Source organism: Aythya marila, assembly GCF_965140915.1.
Source record: "Aythya marila genome assembly, chromosome: 11".
Taxonomy (NCBI): domain Eukaryota; kingdom Metazoa; phylum Chordata; class Aves; order Anseriformes; family Anatidae; genus Aythya; species Aythya marila.
Window position 1 is genome coordinate 8,611,097 of NC_139052.1, and position 19,589 is coordinate 8,630,685.

Here is a 19,589-nt window from a genome sequence, read left to right on the forward strand (position 1 = left end):
ATCCTTCAGAGCGGTTTGCAGGTTTGCCAGCTGGGCACAGAGGAGCCGAGCCCTGTCACTGCAACACAAATGAATGATTGCTGTGATGCTACCTCACGTCTCTTCGGCTGCAGGTCTTCCAGCTCCAGGAGTGTGACCGCATCACCATCCTCCGGAACTCGCTGTGGGTTCACTGCAACCAGCTCTCTATGCAGTGCGTGAAGGATGATGAGGTAGGGGCACCTGCCGAGGAGCTTCACATGCAGAGGAAGAAGTGCTAGAGTCCCTTAGCAGCACAGCTCTGGCCTGACCTTATCTGCATGTGTTGTCTTCAGCAAAGTGGCTGTTGTGCTGTTCTGGCAGTCAGAGGGGAACTCTTCTCAATCAAGCTCATTCCCTTTTGCCCAGATGCAAAACAGATACAAACCTGGATTTAGGCAGCCTGTGGCACACATGCTGAGTGTGCCTCCTCCTCTCGGTTTGCTGGGGAATGCCTCCAAATACCAGACTACTCGGCTGAGTATATTTGGGCTCAGGCACACCTTTCAGAAAGGCATCTGGTCATGGGCTCAGAATAGGAAGACAAAGGATACATCACTGTGTCGGTGCTTTGCTTTTTCCCCCTCAAACTTTTTATCTAGTCGGAGGCTTGTGACTCACATCCTAAAAAGCGTGGGTCATACTCCTCACTCAAGTAGCTCTGTGTTTTAACTCTCAATGGTTGATTCCTGTGATTAATTTATCTTCCTCTCATAGAAGGATATTCAGAACACAAATCAACAACTGTGTTTACAAAAATCGCTGTACAGGGGACAGACCAAAGAACCATCCAGATCAGACACATGCCAAGAATAGTTTCTTTTAAGGGGAAAACTATTAGAAAAACATTAATTGCTAATTCAATGTGAAACGTTTAACATTACATTCTTGACTTCTGTTTTGTAGTTGTATGAAGAGGTTCGGGTAAGCTTGGAGAATTGTGTTGTAGAGTCAGACATAGACTACTTCATTAAGACCAAAATGACGGGAACACAACCTCCAGGTAATTATTCCGATCGGTCTCATCAGATGAGTCATCCACTAGCTTTGGGCTGTGGCGGTGCAGCACTCTCCACTGGAAGCGAAGGCAGCTGAAGGAGCCTGCTCGCTCTCCGCTCTGGCTATTCATTCCCACCCACTGTGGCTCACTTCCCCCTCACTGTGCTGTCACCACTGCACGGCAAGCGGTGTAAGTGGGATAGCTCAATGATCCACATTAAAAATAAACCTCCCTTCCCCTCCCCCCCCCCCCCCCCAAAAAAAAAAAAAAAGAGAGGTCGGCTTTTGTTTTTTCAGTAATGCTTATTTCACAGCACAGCTGAACTCGCACCACCAAGGAGGTGGCAAACTGCCTTGCAAAATGGCATCCTCAATTTCCTGCAGTGGTGACAAGTCAGAGCCAAATTATCATTTAACTGCACTCTGGTGTCCCCTCAACACAGATAGTGCCTCTTTATTTGTAGCACAGAGAAAGCCAGGCTTGGTATCCCATTTTGTTCCACCTGCCTGATGGGGAATAACCTCCTTCATCCCCGCAAGAAGTTGTTTGTATAGGGGCAAGACCCTAGCTGGGGGAAACTGAATGAAATTGGCTTTGCCCCAGCATGCAGAAACGACTTGAAGTTCACGGGCTGTCTCTTCAAGGCAAATGAGCCTCTTCATCAACTTCAGTGATCAAAGCCTCTGGGCAGAAACAGAAAGTGGGACAGGTAGTGCTAACAGCAGTTGTAAAATGAAAACACGCTGCTCCGGGGTAGCAGTTCTCCAAACACGCCATCAGAAATGAGCCACCTAACATTTCACATGACCAAGCGCAAACCACACCTTACTTCAGCAAACAATATCCGATATTCACAGGCTGAGTGAAAGCCTGCACTTTCCTGCAGTGCTGCAGTAAACAAGGATTCACAGCCTTTGTCAAAGGACAGAAAATCCCCATTTCATCACCTCATTAGCTGACAATACCTATCTATTCTGAAAAGACTTCCTCTATTCACTTATTTTTTAGCCCATGTACAGATACCGTTTCACTTCCACTATGTGCTGCAATACTACACCGAGATGTCAAAGAGAACCCCCCTTAGCGTGGACTTGGGAGTCTCAGCAGAGCTCATTTCCTTTCAGAAGAGGGAATAACCTATACTGGCATAAGAACATTCTATACTGATAAAAACCTTCCATGCTAGGGATTGTACAGGTACAAACATCAGTAGTACAAACACCGTCCCTTGGGGTCATTATCTTGTACGGGAACAGCTCAGAGCCCTTGGATTCCATCAGAGCTCAGAGCTGGCAGCAATTATATGCTAGCAACTTCTTCAGCAGAGCTGCTTGCTGTCACTCATCCAGCACTGAGCTATCTAAGGCCTGTTTTTCACTCAGCATTTCTGTCATTATATCCATAAAAATTAAGAATTAGCATTTGGAAGTTTTTTTTGTTTGTTTGTTTTGCTTTTTTTTTTAAACTAATAATATAGATGCTGGTGTATCGGGTGCCATTTTACTGCTATTCAATAGGGGATTTAAATTTGACTGCTACAGGAGCTTTCACCTAGGCAAAGCTACATTTTCACTGGCAGAAGGGAGAACTGTGCTTTGCAATGGTGTAAAGCAACCTCTGTACGAAAAAAGATTTGTAATTCTCAGCTAGTTTTTTTCCTCCTGTGTGAGATTTCTCATTCTCCGGTCGCCTAGGCAATTTTCTGCAAACAGTTCTTGGCTATGTCAAGACTCATTTCTAATAAAAAAAATAGGTGGGAACAAACCTTCAGATCTTTATGAAAGGCAAAGAAACAAGTGATTCTTGCTTTTATTTTTTTGCCACCTTCTAGCGGCAAAAGGTGACATGTTCTGAAGTAACATCCTGGTATCTCCACAGCTCTGGCTAATGGGTCTGCCCTGTAGCACATGGTGAGCTGTTGATCTGATATATTATTTGCAAAACACAGGGGGAAAACTCACATGGTTTTGCATCGTGTAGGGGTAGACCTCTTGGTTTCTTGATCCTATTGCTCTCTCCCCTCTTCCACCTAATCTTAACACAAATTACAGGCTAGAAATGATAGCAGGTGACAGTCTAGAAGGTTAAGAGACAGAACCTTAAAATGGTCAGAAAACTCCTTAAGTTCTGAGAGTTTTACTTGTAGGGACTCTTCACACTCACTAGCTGCACGTGCCTGCTCTGCTTATGGCCTTGGCTGATCCAACAAGTCCAAGCTCAATGTTTTTCTTAATTAACTGGTGTCAGAAGTGAGTTAATCAGACCTTCTGAATCAGATTTGACTCATATTTATTTGGCTGTAACACTGAGAAGGCAGAAAGGGAGTCTGGCCACCAGCTCTAAGCAACTGCACTGGCAGCTATGAGATGAAAAATAAATCTGTAACTATTTCATCTTTGAAGCTAGAGTTGTAAATGGTCTCAATTGCATCCTAACAACACCATAGGGGGGAGTGAAGGAATGGTAACATAACTGTGTTGGAGAGAGGAAAAAAAAAAAAAAACATCTCTGGGTAAACAGTAAATCAGCTCTCAGGAGGTGGAGGGGGAGATATGAAAGGTAGGAAGACACTTAAGTACAAGCACAGACCAGGAAATTGCTCATTATTGCTGCTGGTGAAAACATTCAAAAATTTTCCTAGCTTCAACAGAAACTCCCAACTCAATACATTAAGGAAGAAAGAAACAAAAAACACTGTAGCCAATTGTATCGGGCTCACAATGACTGTGCTCTCTTCCCTTAAAGCTTTGGCTTTTAAGAAAACAGATAAAACAGTCATGGAGTAAACTGTTCTAAATTAGGGTTTGCCACCACTGTTGGAATGGTTATTCAGGACCTTGATATGGTCCTGAATTTTTACCAAGGACGTATCTGCATACAATCACTTGAATGGCTTTTGGCAAGCCCCAAGTCCCTCTGAGCTGCTCCAAACACGAGACAGGCGAGTGCAGATAGATGTTGTGTTGCATTTTGCTCCAACAGCCCCTGAACTGCTGCACTGTCTGCTGCATGCTGGTAGGGTGAAGTAGGTTTTGCCTGATTGACCATCGCTTTTTGTTACCCTTTTGCAGGTGCAATAGGATATGAGAACTACTACAGCAGAGAACCAAACAGAGGTAACAGCAGCCCAACCCAGTCTTGTGGGATGATGAAGAGGTGAGCGGTACATTTTTGTTCTCATAACTGGTATTTCTCCGTTGAAACACAGCAGTGTGTGATGACAGGAAACAGGCCCAGAGAAGTTATTACTTCCTGCATTGTGGCAAGAGGCAGCCACATATCAATAAACATAACTCAACAGAAGAGGTAAACCTATTACAACCGGTGCCAGAATATTTTTACTATGACCTACTGAGAGGGGATACAAGAGGACATGTTCCTAAAACAATTAGCTGGCCAGTGCTGGAGAGCATTCACTTATTTCCTCTTTCCCAGTGAGCGATGGCACATAACACAAAAACGCTTTGTGCAAGGGAAGGCAAACATGAATCTTGCTGGGAGTGAAGGCTGGGGAGGGCTGTCTTTCCCAGCAACCTTATTGGATTGCACCCCCCACCCCCCCACTGAGCAAAACAAAGAACTGCTCTCTGCATCTGGACCAAAGCAAGAAATACTTAGTGGAATAACTGTGATGATTAGGGAGGTGATTTTTGTTTTGTTTTGTTTTTTCTTATCCATTTTTTGCTGGTAAATGCTGTGACATGAATGCAGTTATATCAGCACAAGAGCATGATAGAGATATTGGTTTAAATATTTTATACTAAAATGGCTAATTTAAGGTGGGAATGGCATCATATTTAAAGCAGAGGAGCTTTGTATTTTGACAAGCCTTATTACATGGCAAAGACAAGGAGCAGGCTGTGTTCACCCATTTAAAGCATGGTCCAGGCTTGTGAGTGGGCTGATAAGGTTTATACATAACATTATGGTTTTCAGTTGGAACAAGATTTTCTACAATAATCAATTCCAACACTGCATCCTATGTAATTACAGAAGCCAATTGTATGGCCATTTAGAATACAACCATGCTCTGCATGGACAAACAGCCTAGAGATACTTAATTTCAGTTTATCAGAAACTGTTGAGTTTAGATGTCCATTTTCCTGAAACACTGACCACTCACCAGGTGAAAAATCAACTCCTTTATATACGTCTTGAGCACTCAATGCTATTGCTATCTGTGCTTGAGAATCTTAAGCCATATTCTCACTTTGCCTCCAGTAGCTGTCCAGTATCCAGCTGTGATACTGAAAACAACTAGGATAAATTAAAAAAAATCACTTAAACTTGCAATTTCTAGAAAGGCCTGTTATACAAGCTTTGTGTTTTCAATTATTTTACTTTTCTGTCTGCAAATGAACGGTAATTTCTTGCGAACAACTGAAATTCTCATCATATCAATAGAGTGAGGCAACAACTGGAGTTTTGCCTCATGAGCTTTTGGATCCACAACAAAATACTACATGATGCATTTTGTGTGCCATTTAATGATGGCTGACAATTCAACAAGTTTAGTATTCTTATGATTTTTTTTAATATATTTTTAGCTGAAGGTAAGTATATCTACAGCATAAATGAAAGTAGCTCGCCACAGGAAGAGGTAACATGCACTCAGCACCACGGCAGATGGAGAGAAGGTCAAATCAGACAGCCAAGACTTGCAAAGTGTAAGAAACACTCCTACCCAGTCCTGTTAACTCACTTTGTCATTGTCTTCTCTTGGCTCTGCAGATTCTCCGGACTACTGCACGGAAGCAGCAAGAACAATGCTGAAAGCATCACTCCTTCAGCCCCTCCTCTTGGTATGCCTCCTCAGGAAGTACATTTACCAGCTGTGTTTGTTTAAGATCATTTTGCTAAATCAAACTTTGATATGTAGCAGAAATGGTGCAGCACATGTTCACATGTTGGTAGACAAGACAAAGAGTAACCTGGAAACTGATTTAGTTCAGATTTGTGTTGGGCAGCTTTCCTAGTTTAAAGTGCCAAATCAGCCATGTGTTCTTAGGGTCATAAGATCTTCAAAAGCTCTGAGTAAGAGTGAACTGTACACTCAGACCAACACAGTCCAATTAAGAAAATACTTTTCTCTAAGCTTGAATATGCTACCTCTAGAAAGTGCAAAGGGGTTCCTAAAGCTTTTTAAACAGATCAGCTTCATGCCTTATAAATGCAAATATTCATCTCATTTCACAGTTAGATTGTCTTATCACAATCTTTGCAGCCAGGCATTTACCCGAGGACATTTAAAACATAGTATTTGGACTATACAGAAAGGAACAGCTTATAACATAGTTATTGACTTGATTTAAAACAAACATTTTAACTGTGATTCCTGCCTAAAGGAAACAAAAAAAGTTGCTTTAAAACAGCTTTGAAACCTACCCAGACTTTGCGAGGCCTGCCTTGCCTGCTTGGGCACCCAGTAAGGGAGCCCAGACTCTCTTATTTGTTGCGTTTGGTGTCAGGCAGGGGAGACCCTCCAGCACTACCCAGCACCAGCTGGACCTACCAGGCACCAGCCGCTTTCCTCAGCATGCAGCAGCATCCACACAGATACAACCTGGAGGCATTCAGCCCCTCGCAGAGCTGTGTAACAACTGCAGAAGGAAGACATTACCAAGAAATAAACAGCACTGCTATATCACATGCTGGATTTAACAGTAGCTCTCGACTTTATCCAAGTGAACAGTCAGCATCTGTGGCAGCACCTCGTACTCAGGCCTGATAAAATAATCTCCCTGTAAGTGCATAAAAAACCCTGCTGGTTGCCCTTCTGTCATTCAGATGTTACGTGGAGCCCAAGCAGACCTTGCTGCACACGTAGCATGCTCTAGCCGTCATGCTTTGGGAACCCCGATTGGTAAGATGGCTTTTTCACCTGGGCTGACATACCAGGCTGTGAGCATGCAGTTAGAGCCTGCCTTCCCCTTCACCTCTAGCTGGGCCCTGAAGGTTAGAGCTGTTCAGTCCCTCACCGTTCTCCTCACCACGCAGTCCTTCTCAAAGCAAAAGTGAGCTTTGGCACAGCTGAGGGGGAAGGAACCGCAGTACCTTCCATAAGCAGCAGCTCAGACCCATTTGGAGCACTGAAGAATTGAAGCAGACGGTGATGACACAGCTGAAGATAGTCATTCCTTCTGAATTTCCTTAGGCTAGGGATGGGAAGGGACACTGTTTGCTGGACAAAGGCCTCAAAAATGGTAAGTGCTGCAGAGCACTGTCATCCTGCTCACACAGAGGAGCTGCACGCAGGGGGACCTCTGCTCACCTCCATGGCAGGAGAAGGTTCCCAGGTAGATGCTGGGAGGAAACGCCGCTCCCCCCTTCCCAGCACTAAGCCAACATTCTTGATTGTGACTATGTGCAAACAGAAGCATTATGGTATTTCTCACTTGGTTTTGACCATACTGTTATGTTGCTTTCAAGCAGAGATGTGTATTTAAGGGCTCTTCAAGGAGTTAGGCACACACTGAGTCCCTCTTTAAGTCCTGCAGTATCCTGTTGGCACTGTGTGCCCAGTACTTCAGTGGGGGCTTTTCACCTGGAGACCCAACTCTCATGCTCAGTCCTGCACCCTGAAAGCCATTTCCAGAGCAGTCCTTCAGCCAGATCTAAGCTTGTAGTTGCACTCTCACTGTCCAGGGGATGCAGAGTACACTAGAGCAGCCTCAGTGGGGATTGTTGTGTTAACACAACAGCATCAACACTAGCTAGGCTTTGGTGGTTCCATTTTGCTGCTGTGGTCCCAGCACCAGCACTAAAATGAAAGAAGAGACCCAGGCGGTGCTTTTCAAAAAGGCCAGCTCTGTCTCCTCCAGAATAACAGGAGTTTTCCCTCATTATGACAAGCTGGGTTAAAACAACATCTTCCAAAAGTAATATGTCAGTGACAAACAGCTACCTGGAAACTATATAAACTAGTGGAAAACATCTGATGAGCCATCTCAAAGGAAAAAGAAAAGCCCCATGTGAATCTGCTAGAATTTTACACCTCTGGTAGCAAACATTTTAAACCAGTTTAATCACAGCGCTTCCTTTTGGGATTACTGCGACTGTGCTTTAGCAGGGTAAACATTTTTCCCAACCTGGATGAAGCTAAAGCTATTTTCTGGCCTCCCACAAAGCTGAATGGGTGCATTGTCATCCAATCAATGGGACACAGTTTTTGTGCAGGATTTTACCTACACTTCATGGCAGCTTTTCTATACATGTACACCTCCAGGCAGAGAACAGAGACCCTTGTATTTGTGAACTCTTGCATATGATCCCATGCATTTCTAAGCAATGGAACCCTTTATTTATTTTCTTTCCTTTTTCTTTTTCCCCTCTCTCCTCATTCCCCCCCCCCCCTTTCTTTTTTTTTCCCCCAACAGAGAAAGCAGATGGGGTCTACGCATCCATTTTTGTAAACGAGCAAACAAGAATCACATCATCACAGGACTACAGAGTACTTTATGACTACACAGCCCAGGTAAGCAAAGGCTTCCAACTAAATATTTCATACAGTGCCAGATTTAAAACAGCTGACATTGATCCAAATGTCTTGGAAGTGTTAATTCTGTGAAGGAGGTGTTAACTCCACTTGACAGATGGGGACACAGAGACTTGTTGGTGAAGGTCACTGGCCAAAGGCCAGTTGTTGCCACAAATCACTGGGCTATGCTCTCTCAAGCATTTTTTGCAAGTGAATACATATTAGCATGCTATACCATTGCCTAAATCACTGTTGTGTTGCACTCTCATTTTAGAGATACAGGGAACTGAAGAGATAAGGAAAACTTTCATTTTCAGGTGATGATGCTAAGTAAGCAGTATTGAGCATTTTGAACTTACATTTGCTGTGAAACGTTCTCCTAGGGAAGGTGGCTACAGATTCCTCACATAAACTCTATTGTGGCTTTACAGCAGAAGTAAGAATGTGTGACAGATGCTGATTTCAGAACACTTCTCCATGTGATCTCACTTATTATTTGGAGATTCCTGCTCCAGTTTAACACACTGGGCTTTAACTGAGGTCTCCTTCCATGCTGGAGAGGACCAAATCCCCATAAACTATAGTGTGTCCCTGTACTTCAGTGGAGCAAGCAGCAGAATCACAGTGGACTGGATCTATGTCTATGCACCAAAAGACAACTACAAACAGCAACCTGCATCCTTAACCTGGATATTAAACTCTCACTGGCTTCAGACCTCTCTAGGCGTAATAACATCAGTAAAAATCACAACACTAGTGGGCAAACCACTGCATCAAGTATCAAACAGAAAAATACATGCTTCTCACATTTACATTTTGAGTTGCCAGAAGGAGAAGTAATGTCATCATTCCTATTGTACAAGTTACCTTCTAAAACAGCAGAAATGACAAAAACCCCTCACCTCCACTAAAATCTGAGCACTCGGACTGAAGGACCCAGACAGTTAGACTGCTCAGGCCCTTGATGCATCCTGCCTGATACTTTACTTCTGACAGCAGCCACGTTTCAAAGGAAGGTGCAAATAAAACCTACTGCACATGGGACACGTGGGATAATCTGCTTCCCCTTTCCACCTTGTGCTTTTCACGATTTTATCCACATCCAGAGATAGCTCCATGCCCATAAAAATGAAACTTGAGATTCTTTCTGCATTTTCCTCAGGACTGGTTATAAATGTTTTTTTATTCACACGGATTCTTGCTAAACCATTAGCCTTCCCTAACGGGACTTTCACAGCTTGATTACCTGTCAGCTTAAAGGCTCCTCCACTGGTCACCACTGTTCTGCATTAAGGGAACTGAAAGACCTATTTAAGGCCTGGATTAGTACAGATACTCTTTTTATCTCCCCTGGGAATTAAGCCTCAAACTGTTTAATCGAGCTACCCCTGCAGACTGAGGGAAGGTCACGGCTGGCTGGGTTAGGACAGTCGCATTAACCCCTTCCAGCCTTCTGCTAGGATGGACCAGCCAGGCTGCTCAGGAGGTGACAACAGGAACGCTAGGGAAATTTCTGAGGATCTTAAGGAAATAGCCAGCTCCATAATTGCTTAATCCTTCACTGTCTGGTATTTTGAGCTTATTCCCAACCAAAATGACACTGACAGACTCTCAAAGAAAGGCAGGGTCAAAGCCCCACCAGATACATGCTTGAGTCCCCGTGCGCTCTCAGGCTAACCATGTTTTCTTTTTCCTGTCTCCTCTCAGAACACGGATGAACTGGACATCAACGAAGGAGACATCGTAGCTGTCATTGAAGAAAGCGAGGACGGCTGGTGGACAGCTGAAAGGAACGGGCAGCGAGGCTTTGTGCCCGGTTCCTATCTCGAAAGGATTTGACGAAGAGTAGTCCCAACCCTCAGACTTTGAAAATATTCTACTACTGAAAACAAAGAGCATACATGGCTGCTGCAGCTGACCAAGGGCAACCCATAATACTGTCCTCTACAGTTACCAGTCAGGAGATAACCTACTGACCATGCTTTCTTCTTCCTCCCTACCCTGACCCTCTCTACCCCTGGCACCTTCTGGCCTACATTGTCTGCAAAAACTGGCTCCACCTCACTGAGATGAGGACTTGGGTTTCTTACAGAGGTCCTTCCCACTATCTGCATGCTGTGCTGCCATCAGTGTTACAAGTCTTGGTAAGTCTGGGAGAAAAATCCTGCCTAGAACTTAACTACACTAAAGGAAAAAGAACAAAGAAGTAACCATGGCTCTGCTCTGGACTCTGGGACAGCAAAATAAGGACAGATGATGAGCCCAAGGTCTGCTTTTGTCTTGGTTGGATAGTTTCTCTGACACCTTACTGGGATTTTTCATGTTTAAAGGAAGAGGCGAAAGAAAAAAAAAAAAGAAAAAAAAAAAAAAGGCAGCCTTCCAGCAGTGCTGCATCGCCCTGATCTCTCTCCTTTAAGTATGGCAAAGAAGTGCCAAGCATTCTCCTTCCAGCTTCACTGTTGACTTGGCTGATCCTTTCCTTCTTCTCCTCCTCCTCTGGCCACAGCTTTTTCAGTCTCTGACCATCTACAGCCTCTGTACCTCCGGGAGAGCTGGCGCAGACCTGTCCTGGTTCCTTTCCAGTTCCTTGTAATGTGTTTGCTCTACAACAAACCCTCTTTAGAGCAGCTGCCCTGTGCAGGTTCATTGTACTTCACAGATTACTGCTCTATCAGTCTTTCTAGTCTAGTATTTAGGAATGTTTCCAGCTGCCACTGTACTTACCATGAGATCATTAAATACTTTCTACCACTCCTTCTTCAGCTTTTATATATGGTTAAATACATATATCAGCAATTTAATCTGAAGCAGAAAGCGTTAATTCTGGGGCCAGAATGACCTTGCTTGTAAAGGTTTCAGATCTTAAAATTGAACTAAGTCAAGGAAAATGTTAAACTGCTGCTCAAAAAGGCATGGAGCAGGGCTAAGACAACAGAAAGAAACAGGAATATAGACAGGAGGAAAAGCCACAGCGTTCAATTCAATTGTCTCAAATGAAACACAGTGAGGGTCAGAAGCACTTCCATTATCTTATTATAATTTCTTGATTCAGAAATCAAATAAAACTTACTGCAGCCCCTTTCTCTTTATTTTCCTGCAGTCCTTTGCATAGCACTCTTGTCCTTCCCACACTTCCCCAAGCTATTATGCAGCACATCTGCATCGATGCTGAAGGGCTCTTAGTACCTCTCATTAGAAGAGGCTCAGAGGTACTGCAGGGACTTGATTGGCATTTATGGCACTAGATTATATGAAGAGTAGTGCTCATTCAGGCTGAGGATGTCAATGACAAGTTTCTGTGAATATATCTGAATTGAACAGTGACAGAAAAATGGTCCACAACAGCCCTCAACTAGGCCACCACATTGTAAATGGCTGCTGCCAGACAACTATGACAGTTCCTTACGTACAGCGTGAGAGGAAACCTGAAGTATGAGGGATTTAATCCATTGCTTCTTGAGCACTGAGTCTTTCACAAAGAGAACTGTAATAAATGGAAATAAAATGATACTTGAATAAGTAGTTATTTGGCAGATGATCTTAATTAAAGAGGAATAAAACCTTCCAAATCTATAAGATGCATCTCCTCTAACTATATACGACACGGACTCTACTGAGGCTCCTCATTTCTCTGGGGCCCATACGGTCTCACACAAGAGATGGCAATACCCAGTCCTGGTTTCTCTGAAATCCCATTACAGACCGTATTTGCCTACACATCCCATATGGTCTACATCAGCTGACAGGCAGCTACTGGAACAGCGACTACTGTTTCTACTCCATCAAAGCGGTTCATATTTTTGCTGTTTAATTCAGGGAACTGGTTTCGTTTCTACCTATCTTTTCTTCTGCCAAGTTAATACTGTTACAACTGCATGAGGCTACAGATATTTCAAAGTTTACCCACTGTTGCTGCATTTGGATCCCACATGCTAATTCCAGACTATTCAGGAAACGGAGAAGCAGCAGCAATATTTGCTCATAATTCAATTCCTCTGCTTTACGCTGAAGAATGCGGCTGATCAGTAGTTACCAAGCCATAGCTATGCAGTTTGCCCATCAGTGTGTCAGCACTTGTCAGAGACAGAACAAAGATACCAAGAAATGCCTATACCCTCTGAGTACACCCACACTTTGGGTGTCATCCACCCCAGGCAGGAGGAAAAGCAGGAAGGTCAAATGTAGGTTACTGCCCTGATAACAATGTCACCTCTCCAGCTTGGTAACACTTCAGTAACAAAACTGATGCATTCATTTAGTTTTCAGGTGAAATTGAAATGGACCCTATCCAGTGGCACACATTCTTAAACTAAAATCCAACATTTTTGGTTGAAAATCTTTTTTGATGAACACTTCTGATAAGCCTCTACCTCCACCCTGACTACCATTTTTTGGCAAGGATGTACCAAGCAACACATGTAGCCAGAGTTAACAGTGGCACACAAAGCTTTGTTCAGTTAACTCTTAGTCAAGTTAATTCCTAGCATGCTTGTGATAAGCAGACCATCTCTTTACTTACGCTGCTTGTGCTCTAGATGGGTTTACACACTAGAACTTGTTTCCAGTGAAAACGTGCTTTTGCCAGCTGCTCTGTAAGGGAGGAGCCTAATTACCCCTTTACAGCCTATGACTGGTCTTTACATAGAGTTAAACTAATTCAACTAAATTTGCAATAAAGTTACTGAGCTGTTTCTGACCAAGCACTGCAGGGTAGGCTTCACCTTGCACAACAAACAACAAAATATTTCATGCTGAACAATTTCAGACTCGTAACCTCTAGAAATTTTACTAGGCCATAAGAAACCCGCAGGCTTCTTCTTTCCATTAAGAGGGACAAGAAAGATTGGAGTCATTACCCACACAGACCACAACAGAAAAGAAAGGGACTAAGGTTCACACCTGCTGCTCTCCTCAATGGATTTTGCATTTGAGCAATGCGGTCATGAGACTGCTGTAAAGAAGTGTAGCAGCAATCTGTTTTATTTTTCCTTTAGCAAGAGCAAAAATGCTAAAGTTGGAAGTAGGCCCCGAGACCAGCAGCACCCTTAAACCAGACTCAGATATACATGTTATTCTCCTTTACCATGTTGTTATTAAGAAGCTGGAAAGCCTACTTAAATTAATATTTAACCAACAACATCCATGCACAATTATGAAATGCCTATAAGTGCAGTGTGAGGCCTATCTCTGCACAAAACAGATTTTAGCTCCTGTGTGTGCCATTAATAGCTCACAAGCCCGTTGTAAAATCTGGGTCAAACAAAGCAGCATCAGACTGGAAACACAGGGATCCCCAAGCCCCAGCTCTGGGATAGCCAGCACAGTCAGGGCTTAACCACAAAGAAAGGACCTCCTGCTTAGTTTGCAGGTCCATTGCTACAGACAGACAGCTTCTGGCATTGTTTACAACTACTCAGCTGAAACAAAAAAAACACAACCCATCCTACATTAGACAGAACAGTCAGCAACACCAGGAACACAGCAGCTGCCAGAGGTTTTAGAGCGTTTGTCACCTCCTTAAGGAACCTGGATTGAATTGTGTATTAAGAATAATCCCAGCATACTTCAGCTAAAGCACTGACAGATCACGTACCTGAGAAATAAACAGTAGCAACGCTTACCTTGGATTCCTTCTTGTTGTGCTTCTTCAAAGGGTGCATTTGAGGTCTGAGGCTCCTCTCCAGAGGTAGTTTTCTAGGTGAATGCTCCATATTGCAGCTTACTCACTCCCTACTGAATGCAATTGAAGTGGAAGCACACAGATGCCAAGAATAGATTCATTATAAGGCAGGCATCAGGTGATATCTGACTGTAGCTTAATTGAGCATTTAGTAACACCTAACCTAAGCACTGGGGGTAAAGAATATGCTTGCTTCTCTGGTACTATGAAATCTCTTGGCTGCATGGGTACTAGCTGGCTTAGAGAACCCAGGATAGCCTACATCAGTAGTCCATAAACACAGCCTGCTGCACTGAAAGATCGCTGTTAACCTTCACTGTAGACTAGCAACTCTGCATGGTATAGAACAAACTGCCAAGGCTTGAAAATCAGCCTCTGTTGCTCGAAATTACCTGCTCTCCCCATGCTTTGATGCTCTCCAGCTACATAGCTACTAGTGTTTCATGTGACCTCAAGCACAAACTTCACCCAGTGCTAGTGAACGAGGAGAGCAAGAAAGCGCCCCGAGCTTGGCCTTCACTCCTCAGATCCACATCTCCTTGGTAGCATGGGGTTATGGGCAGGAGTGAGTGGCAAGGCCTCAGAAGTAAATCAGAGATGGCTGTTACAAAACAAAATTAAAAACGTGATTAGGGTCAGTCACTGCTATCTACCAGCAACACTCACCAGTCTCCTAAACTAACAAGAGTTCCCATCACAGGTGTTTTCTGTAGTGCAGCTGTGGTGTTGAGCATGCTCTCTGTAGGGGGGACTAAAGGAGAAAGGATGGCTGAGGAGTTGCTCCATTTGCTCCATTTCTTTTCTGTTACTAGGAAGCACCCTGTAGAACGTTGCTTTTAAACTGTTGGCTTTTGTGCCTCCTCCTTTTTTTTTTTTTTTTTTTTTTTTTTTTTTTTTTGAGGAAGGAGATAAAGGCCATGACAGGCTTCTGGAAAGTAATTGCTATAACTGCTAGGAGTCTGCAGGGGCTGATTGGTAGGTTTCTATGGTGGGGGAAAAGATACTTGTGTGGGATAGATTTTGGAAGAGGAACAGAACTTAGTGTCCTGCTTATGACTGGGTTATTAACAAAATGAAAACGCCCCCTTGATAGAGGTAAAGCTAACACTGGGGACAGAAAAGTACTTTTAGTCAAACTGCTTGTTAGTGATTATCTGATTTCAGTGGCCAACTCACATTTTGGATGACAGAAACTCAAGGTCACAGTTACCTTCAGACTTACGCACTCCTGGCTCACACCCAGAGCCAACTGGATCAGTTTCTGGAATGGCCAGATAATCATGCTTCTATCACATCAGCCACTGCACATGGTACAACGTTCATCCTGTCTTTCTACCAGCTGTTGAAGGGCTGATGACACCTGACCTGGCAAAAGCTGCTTGGTGCAAAGAGAAGAGCAAATCTACAGCCTGTCACTGTTGTGTGTCATGTAGCTGCAGCATTTCTGTCTGGCACAAGGGCCCCAAAGCCAGATTTACTGTGTCACTGTGTGCTAACCCAGGGCATAGACTAAATACTAGTTTTAGATATAAAACTCTAATAGAAACCACTGACATCTCCCAGCTATCCTTCAGCAACATCAGGAGAAATCAGACTTGACATGCCTGAAATTTCCAAGGGGAAAGACAAAACCTTTCAAAACCAGTGGGCAAATAGAACTGGGCTTTAAACGTAACTATCAATTTATAGCCCAGGGTTTCCATATAACTTCTGGATGATGAAGAGGGTATAAAGACAACTGACAACTGGGGTGGGGTAGAAGGAGAGGTAACATACCCTAGGGGGTTCTGTGAAATCTGAAGGAATTTTACTTATCAGATTTAGAAGAGCCAATGTTGTACAGATTTGAAAACATAACATAGATTTGTTGCCTCTATGATAATTCAATTAAATGTCCAAATCATGGGCAGACATAGGGAAGTAACCAGCAGGTTAAGTGGTACTATACTGAGAGAACTATAATTGCATCAGTGGTGTTTTGACAACCAAATCCCGTTTCACTTGACAGAAGACAAATGCTGGCATTTGTTGTAGCCCCTGTCTCAGGGGCTCTGGACACCTGGGGAAGCTGAAGAAAATCTAGCCTAAACTTGAATGAAATTTCCTGAGTGGGGGATTACATACACTTTGATTGTTTGAAGAACCCATGCTAAACCCCTTTAAAAACAAACAAACAAAAAACAATAAACCAAGACAAACGTATTTGCTTTCTGAAGCAAAGGTGTCTTCTCCAAAGTCTCACACCTCAGTTTACCCAACCATCACAGGGAGTTTGCTGAGTATTTTGACATCATCACTGACAAGCCTTCTGGCATGCTACATATTTGTGATTGCTGAGTCCCAGACTCACTCTGAACAAGTGAGCAGTGGGTGGTGGTCAGATCAATATTCACAATAAAAAATCTTGTACAAAAGGACAAATCATGTTACATACACACTGCCATTGCTTGATTTGCAGTGATACTGCATGGCTTTTGGGAAGGGGGTTGCAGACATGAGATAACATTCACAGCCAACTGTAGGGAGCAGGGGGAGGGGGCCGAGTACATTCCCTTCCACTTCACAAGGGCACAAATGCTCAACAGCTGCATTTAAGGAAGAATTGTTCTGAAATTTGAAACTGAGAATGGTCTGTGTAGGAACTTCTTGGGAAAGTGATGAACTTTAACCTTCCCAGGATAAGAGCATTAACAGAAGTTTGAAAGGGAAAGCTTTCAATGGACTGACAGACATGAGAAATGCTTTGTCTTTAGAGCAGGGCGGCACAACCCTCCTTGTGTCTGAACTGCTGTGAGGAAGTGAGGCATGGGCAGCAGTGACTTTGTTCTGCTAAGTGGCAGCTAAAGGTTTTACTGCCATCACTGCTCAAGTCTGGGATTCAAACCCAAAAGAGATGCCATCTTCTAGAGGTAGAAGAAATGCAGCCTCCCACTCTAGGGTCCTGTGAAAACCCAGGTTACCTATCAGCATCAGCCCTAAATTTATGTTTTTCCCATCTTGTGTCCTATATTCTCAACACTCCATTTCTTGATGCTGACACCTTTGATTTCCACCCACATGTTACATTACCAGGTTAAAACAGCAGCTTCTGTGCTCTTAAATGGATATTGCATTCAAAGTGTAAGAGCACAGTATGGTGCTAGGCTGCTCCTAGCAACAAGCATTGTTCCAGGTATTGGGCATTCTCCAAATCCTGAAAGTACCTTCCAGGAACAGGGCTGCCTACTACTGCTATAGAACCTGCTGAGAAATAACCTCATCTGTAGCCTGTTTGGTTGAGGCCTGGGTACAGATCTACACAAGGCAATCTTTACCAAGGGCAGCTTATCCTTCTGTAGCAATTGAGAGCATTTCAACACTACCCCACTTCACTTGATTTGCTAGCAGCCTCATTCAGTGGCAAGCATTATTTAATATCTACTGCTTCTTCATTACAGGTGAGAGAATGAGAGAAACACTTCAGAGTTTTGCTCAAAAGCAATTTTCCCTGACTGATTCTGTTCTTGCTTTGGTCTACAAAGACTGCTTTTGCATGCAAGGAATCATAGACGCTCTCGAGCACCTCAAATGTCAGAGATTTGCTTAAGCACTTAATTTGCATGTAGGAAATGAGTTCTAGTTCTTCAGTCACAGCATAATTCTAGCAAAGGTCTGACAGCAGCTCATCCTGGGAAGAGCTCAAGTTAATCTCTGAAATGGGCGGAAGCCCATTTGGTCAAAGAGGCTGCTGCTCAAAGCACTACGCATTGAAGATGAAAGTAAAGCTGTTCCTTCTCTAGAGTGTCAACAGGAATAACCCTTGTGGCCCCTCACTACTATGACTCATCAGTTGCAGGCTTTCCTCTGGCAGAGAATTTAATCTCGTAAAGCTTTGATAGGAAACATGATCACTCAGGAGAAGCTGGGTAGAAGAAACAGGTGAGAGAAGTAAGTGTTATCCATTGTGGAGCACTTAAAGTTTTTGAAACTTTGCAGTAGTCATCCTTGTCTTGCTCTGGTAGGACAAGCTAGATCACCAAATCAATCCCTGTTAAGTTGCCAGACTTGAACTATTATTTGCATGGTTCAAGTGGTCTCCAAAACCTGGCCATGCTTTTAGGCTGTGCGTTAGCTGCACTTTACATCCATCTGCAGTGTAAATACATCAGATGAAATGCAGCTGGAGCCAGGGTCCATACATGGAGGGAATGACCACCATCAGGCACATATCCATCAGAGGCTGTTGTAGCCACACAATTACAGCCAGTTGACCACAGCAGGACAAATACAGATTGGGCTAAGCATGCATCACGAAACAAACCGTCATAGTGAGGAAGTGAATAAACAGGTGGACAAAATGTGCATCCCACATTTACCTCTGGTAACACAGCCAGCTGTCAGGATGTTATTAAAACTGCCTGGGATGTAACATATGTGCAAGCAGCAGCTGCACAGCTGTGCTTACCTAGCACTTTTTTTCATTCTAGCAATAAGTAGCCTGGGATTAAACCTTCATTTTGAGCAGTAATCCTAGTGATACGCTACATGGAAGGAATCACGTTACAGGACTACTTTAGCATTTTTGGAGATTGCCCTTTCACCTGGTAGTAGGAGAGAAAGGCAAAGTTTGCACCACTGCTACATATGGGTACAGGTCTTTTTCAGGGCTGTGTGCACACAGGCAAATCCTAACGCTGTCACATCACTATCAGATCATACCTAGACTTCCCAACAAAGCAGCAGCATAACTTTTATGTATATTGTCACTGATTTTTGCTCTCTCCTGAACAGTATCACAAAAACCAAGCTGAACAAATAGCAAATTCACAAAAGACAACCCTACAAAGGAAACAAAAGATCACTGCTGAAGCAGGCTATAAATATGAGAAAGATTGTGAGACTAAGGGAAACAGGAAAAGACTGTTAGGATCTCATCAACCAACAGCTGCGCACAGCCCTTAGCAGCCAAATACCATTGCTACTTTATAGGGCACTGCATCAAGCTCAGCCATTTGTCAGGTAGGGGAAGCTGTATCCTAGCACTATTTCAGACAAGCCTTGATATCAGTTTGTTTTTAGCAGCTTCCCAAGCATACAACACATTTTAAAAAGATGCCACCCCAAAAAAACTTCCACCTACTCAATGCAGCTCCAGAGGGATCAGACGAGCTGTAAGAAGGTACAGATGTACAGCAAGGAGAATATTAGCAAGCTGAGACTTTAGAAGGAGATTTGGAAGTGGAAGTCAACTTATACGTGGAAGGGGAAGATGCTCCAACCACTGACAATGGCAGTGAAGAGTGAGAACTTCGATACAGTTTGGAGGTTCAAGTGGCAGTCTGCTAAGCACTGCATTCACACAACTACATGCATATACTAGAGGATGCAGCGCACAGGAAAGACCAGACCTGCTGCACTCAGAGACTTCTAGTGCT

At 43.6% G+C, this 19,589-nt stretch overlaps 1 protein-coding gene across 1 annotated transcript in view; it reads left to right on the forward strand.

Moving 5' to 3' along the window:
- Nucleotides 1-12,054, forward strand: part of PSTPIP1 (proline-serine-threonine phosphatase interacting protein 1) — a 54,433-nt gene extending 42,379 nt beyond the window's left edge. Inside the window, exons 10-15 of the mRNA XM_082769513.1 lie at nt 114-212; nt 925-1,021; nt 4,090-4,174; nt 5,750-5,820; nt 8,395-8,492; nt 10,203-12,054. Coding sequence (XP_082625639.1) covers nt 114-212; nt 925-1,021; nt 4,090-4,174; nt 5,750-5,820; nt 8,395-8,492; nt 10,203-10,334 — 582 coding nt within the window. The 3' untranslated portion in view covers nt 10,335-12,054. The remainder of the gene's footprint in view (nt 1-113; nt 213-924; nt 1,022-4,089; nt 4,175-5,749; nt 5,821-8,394; nt 8,493-10,202) is intronic.
- Nucleotides 12,055-19,589: the final 7,535 nt, after the last annotated feature.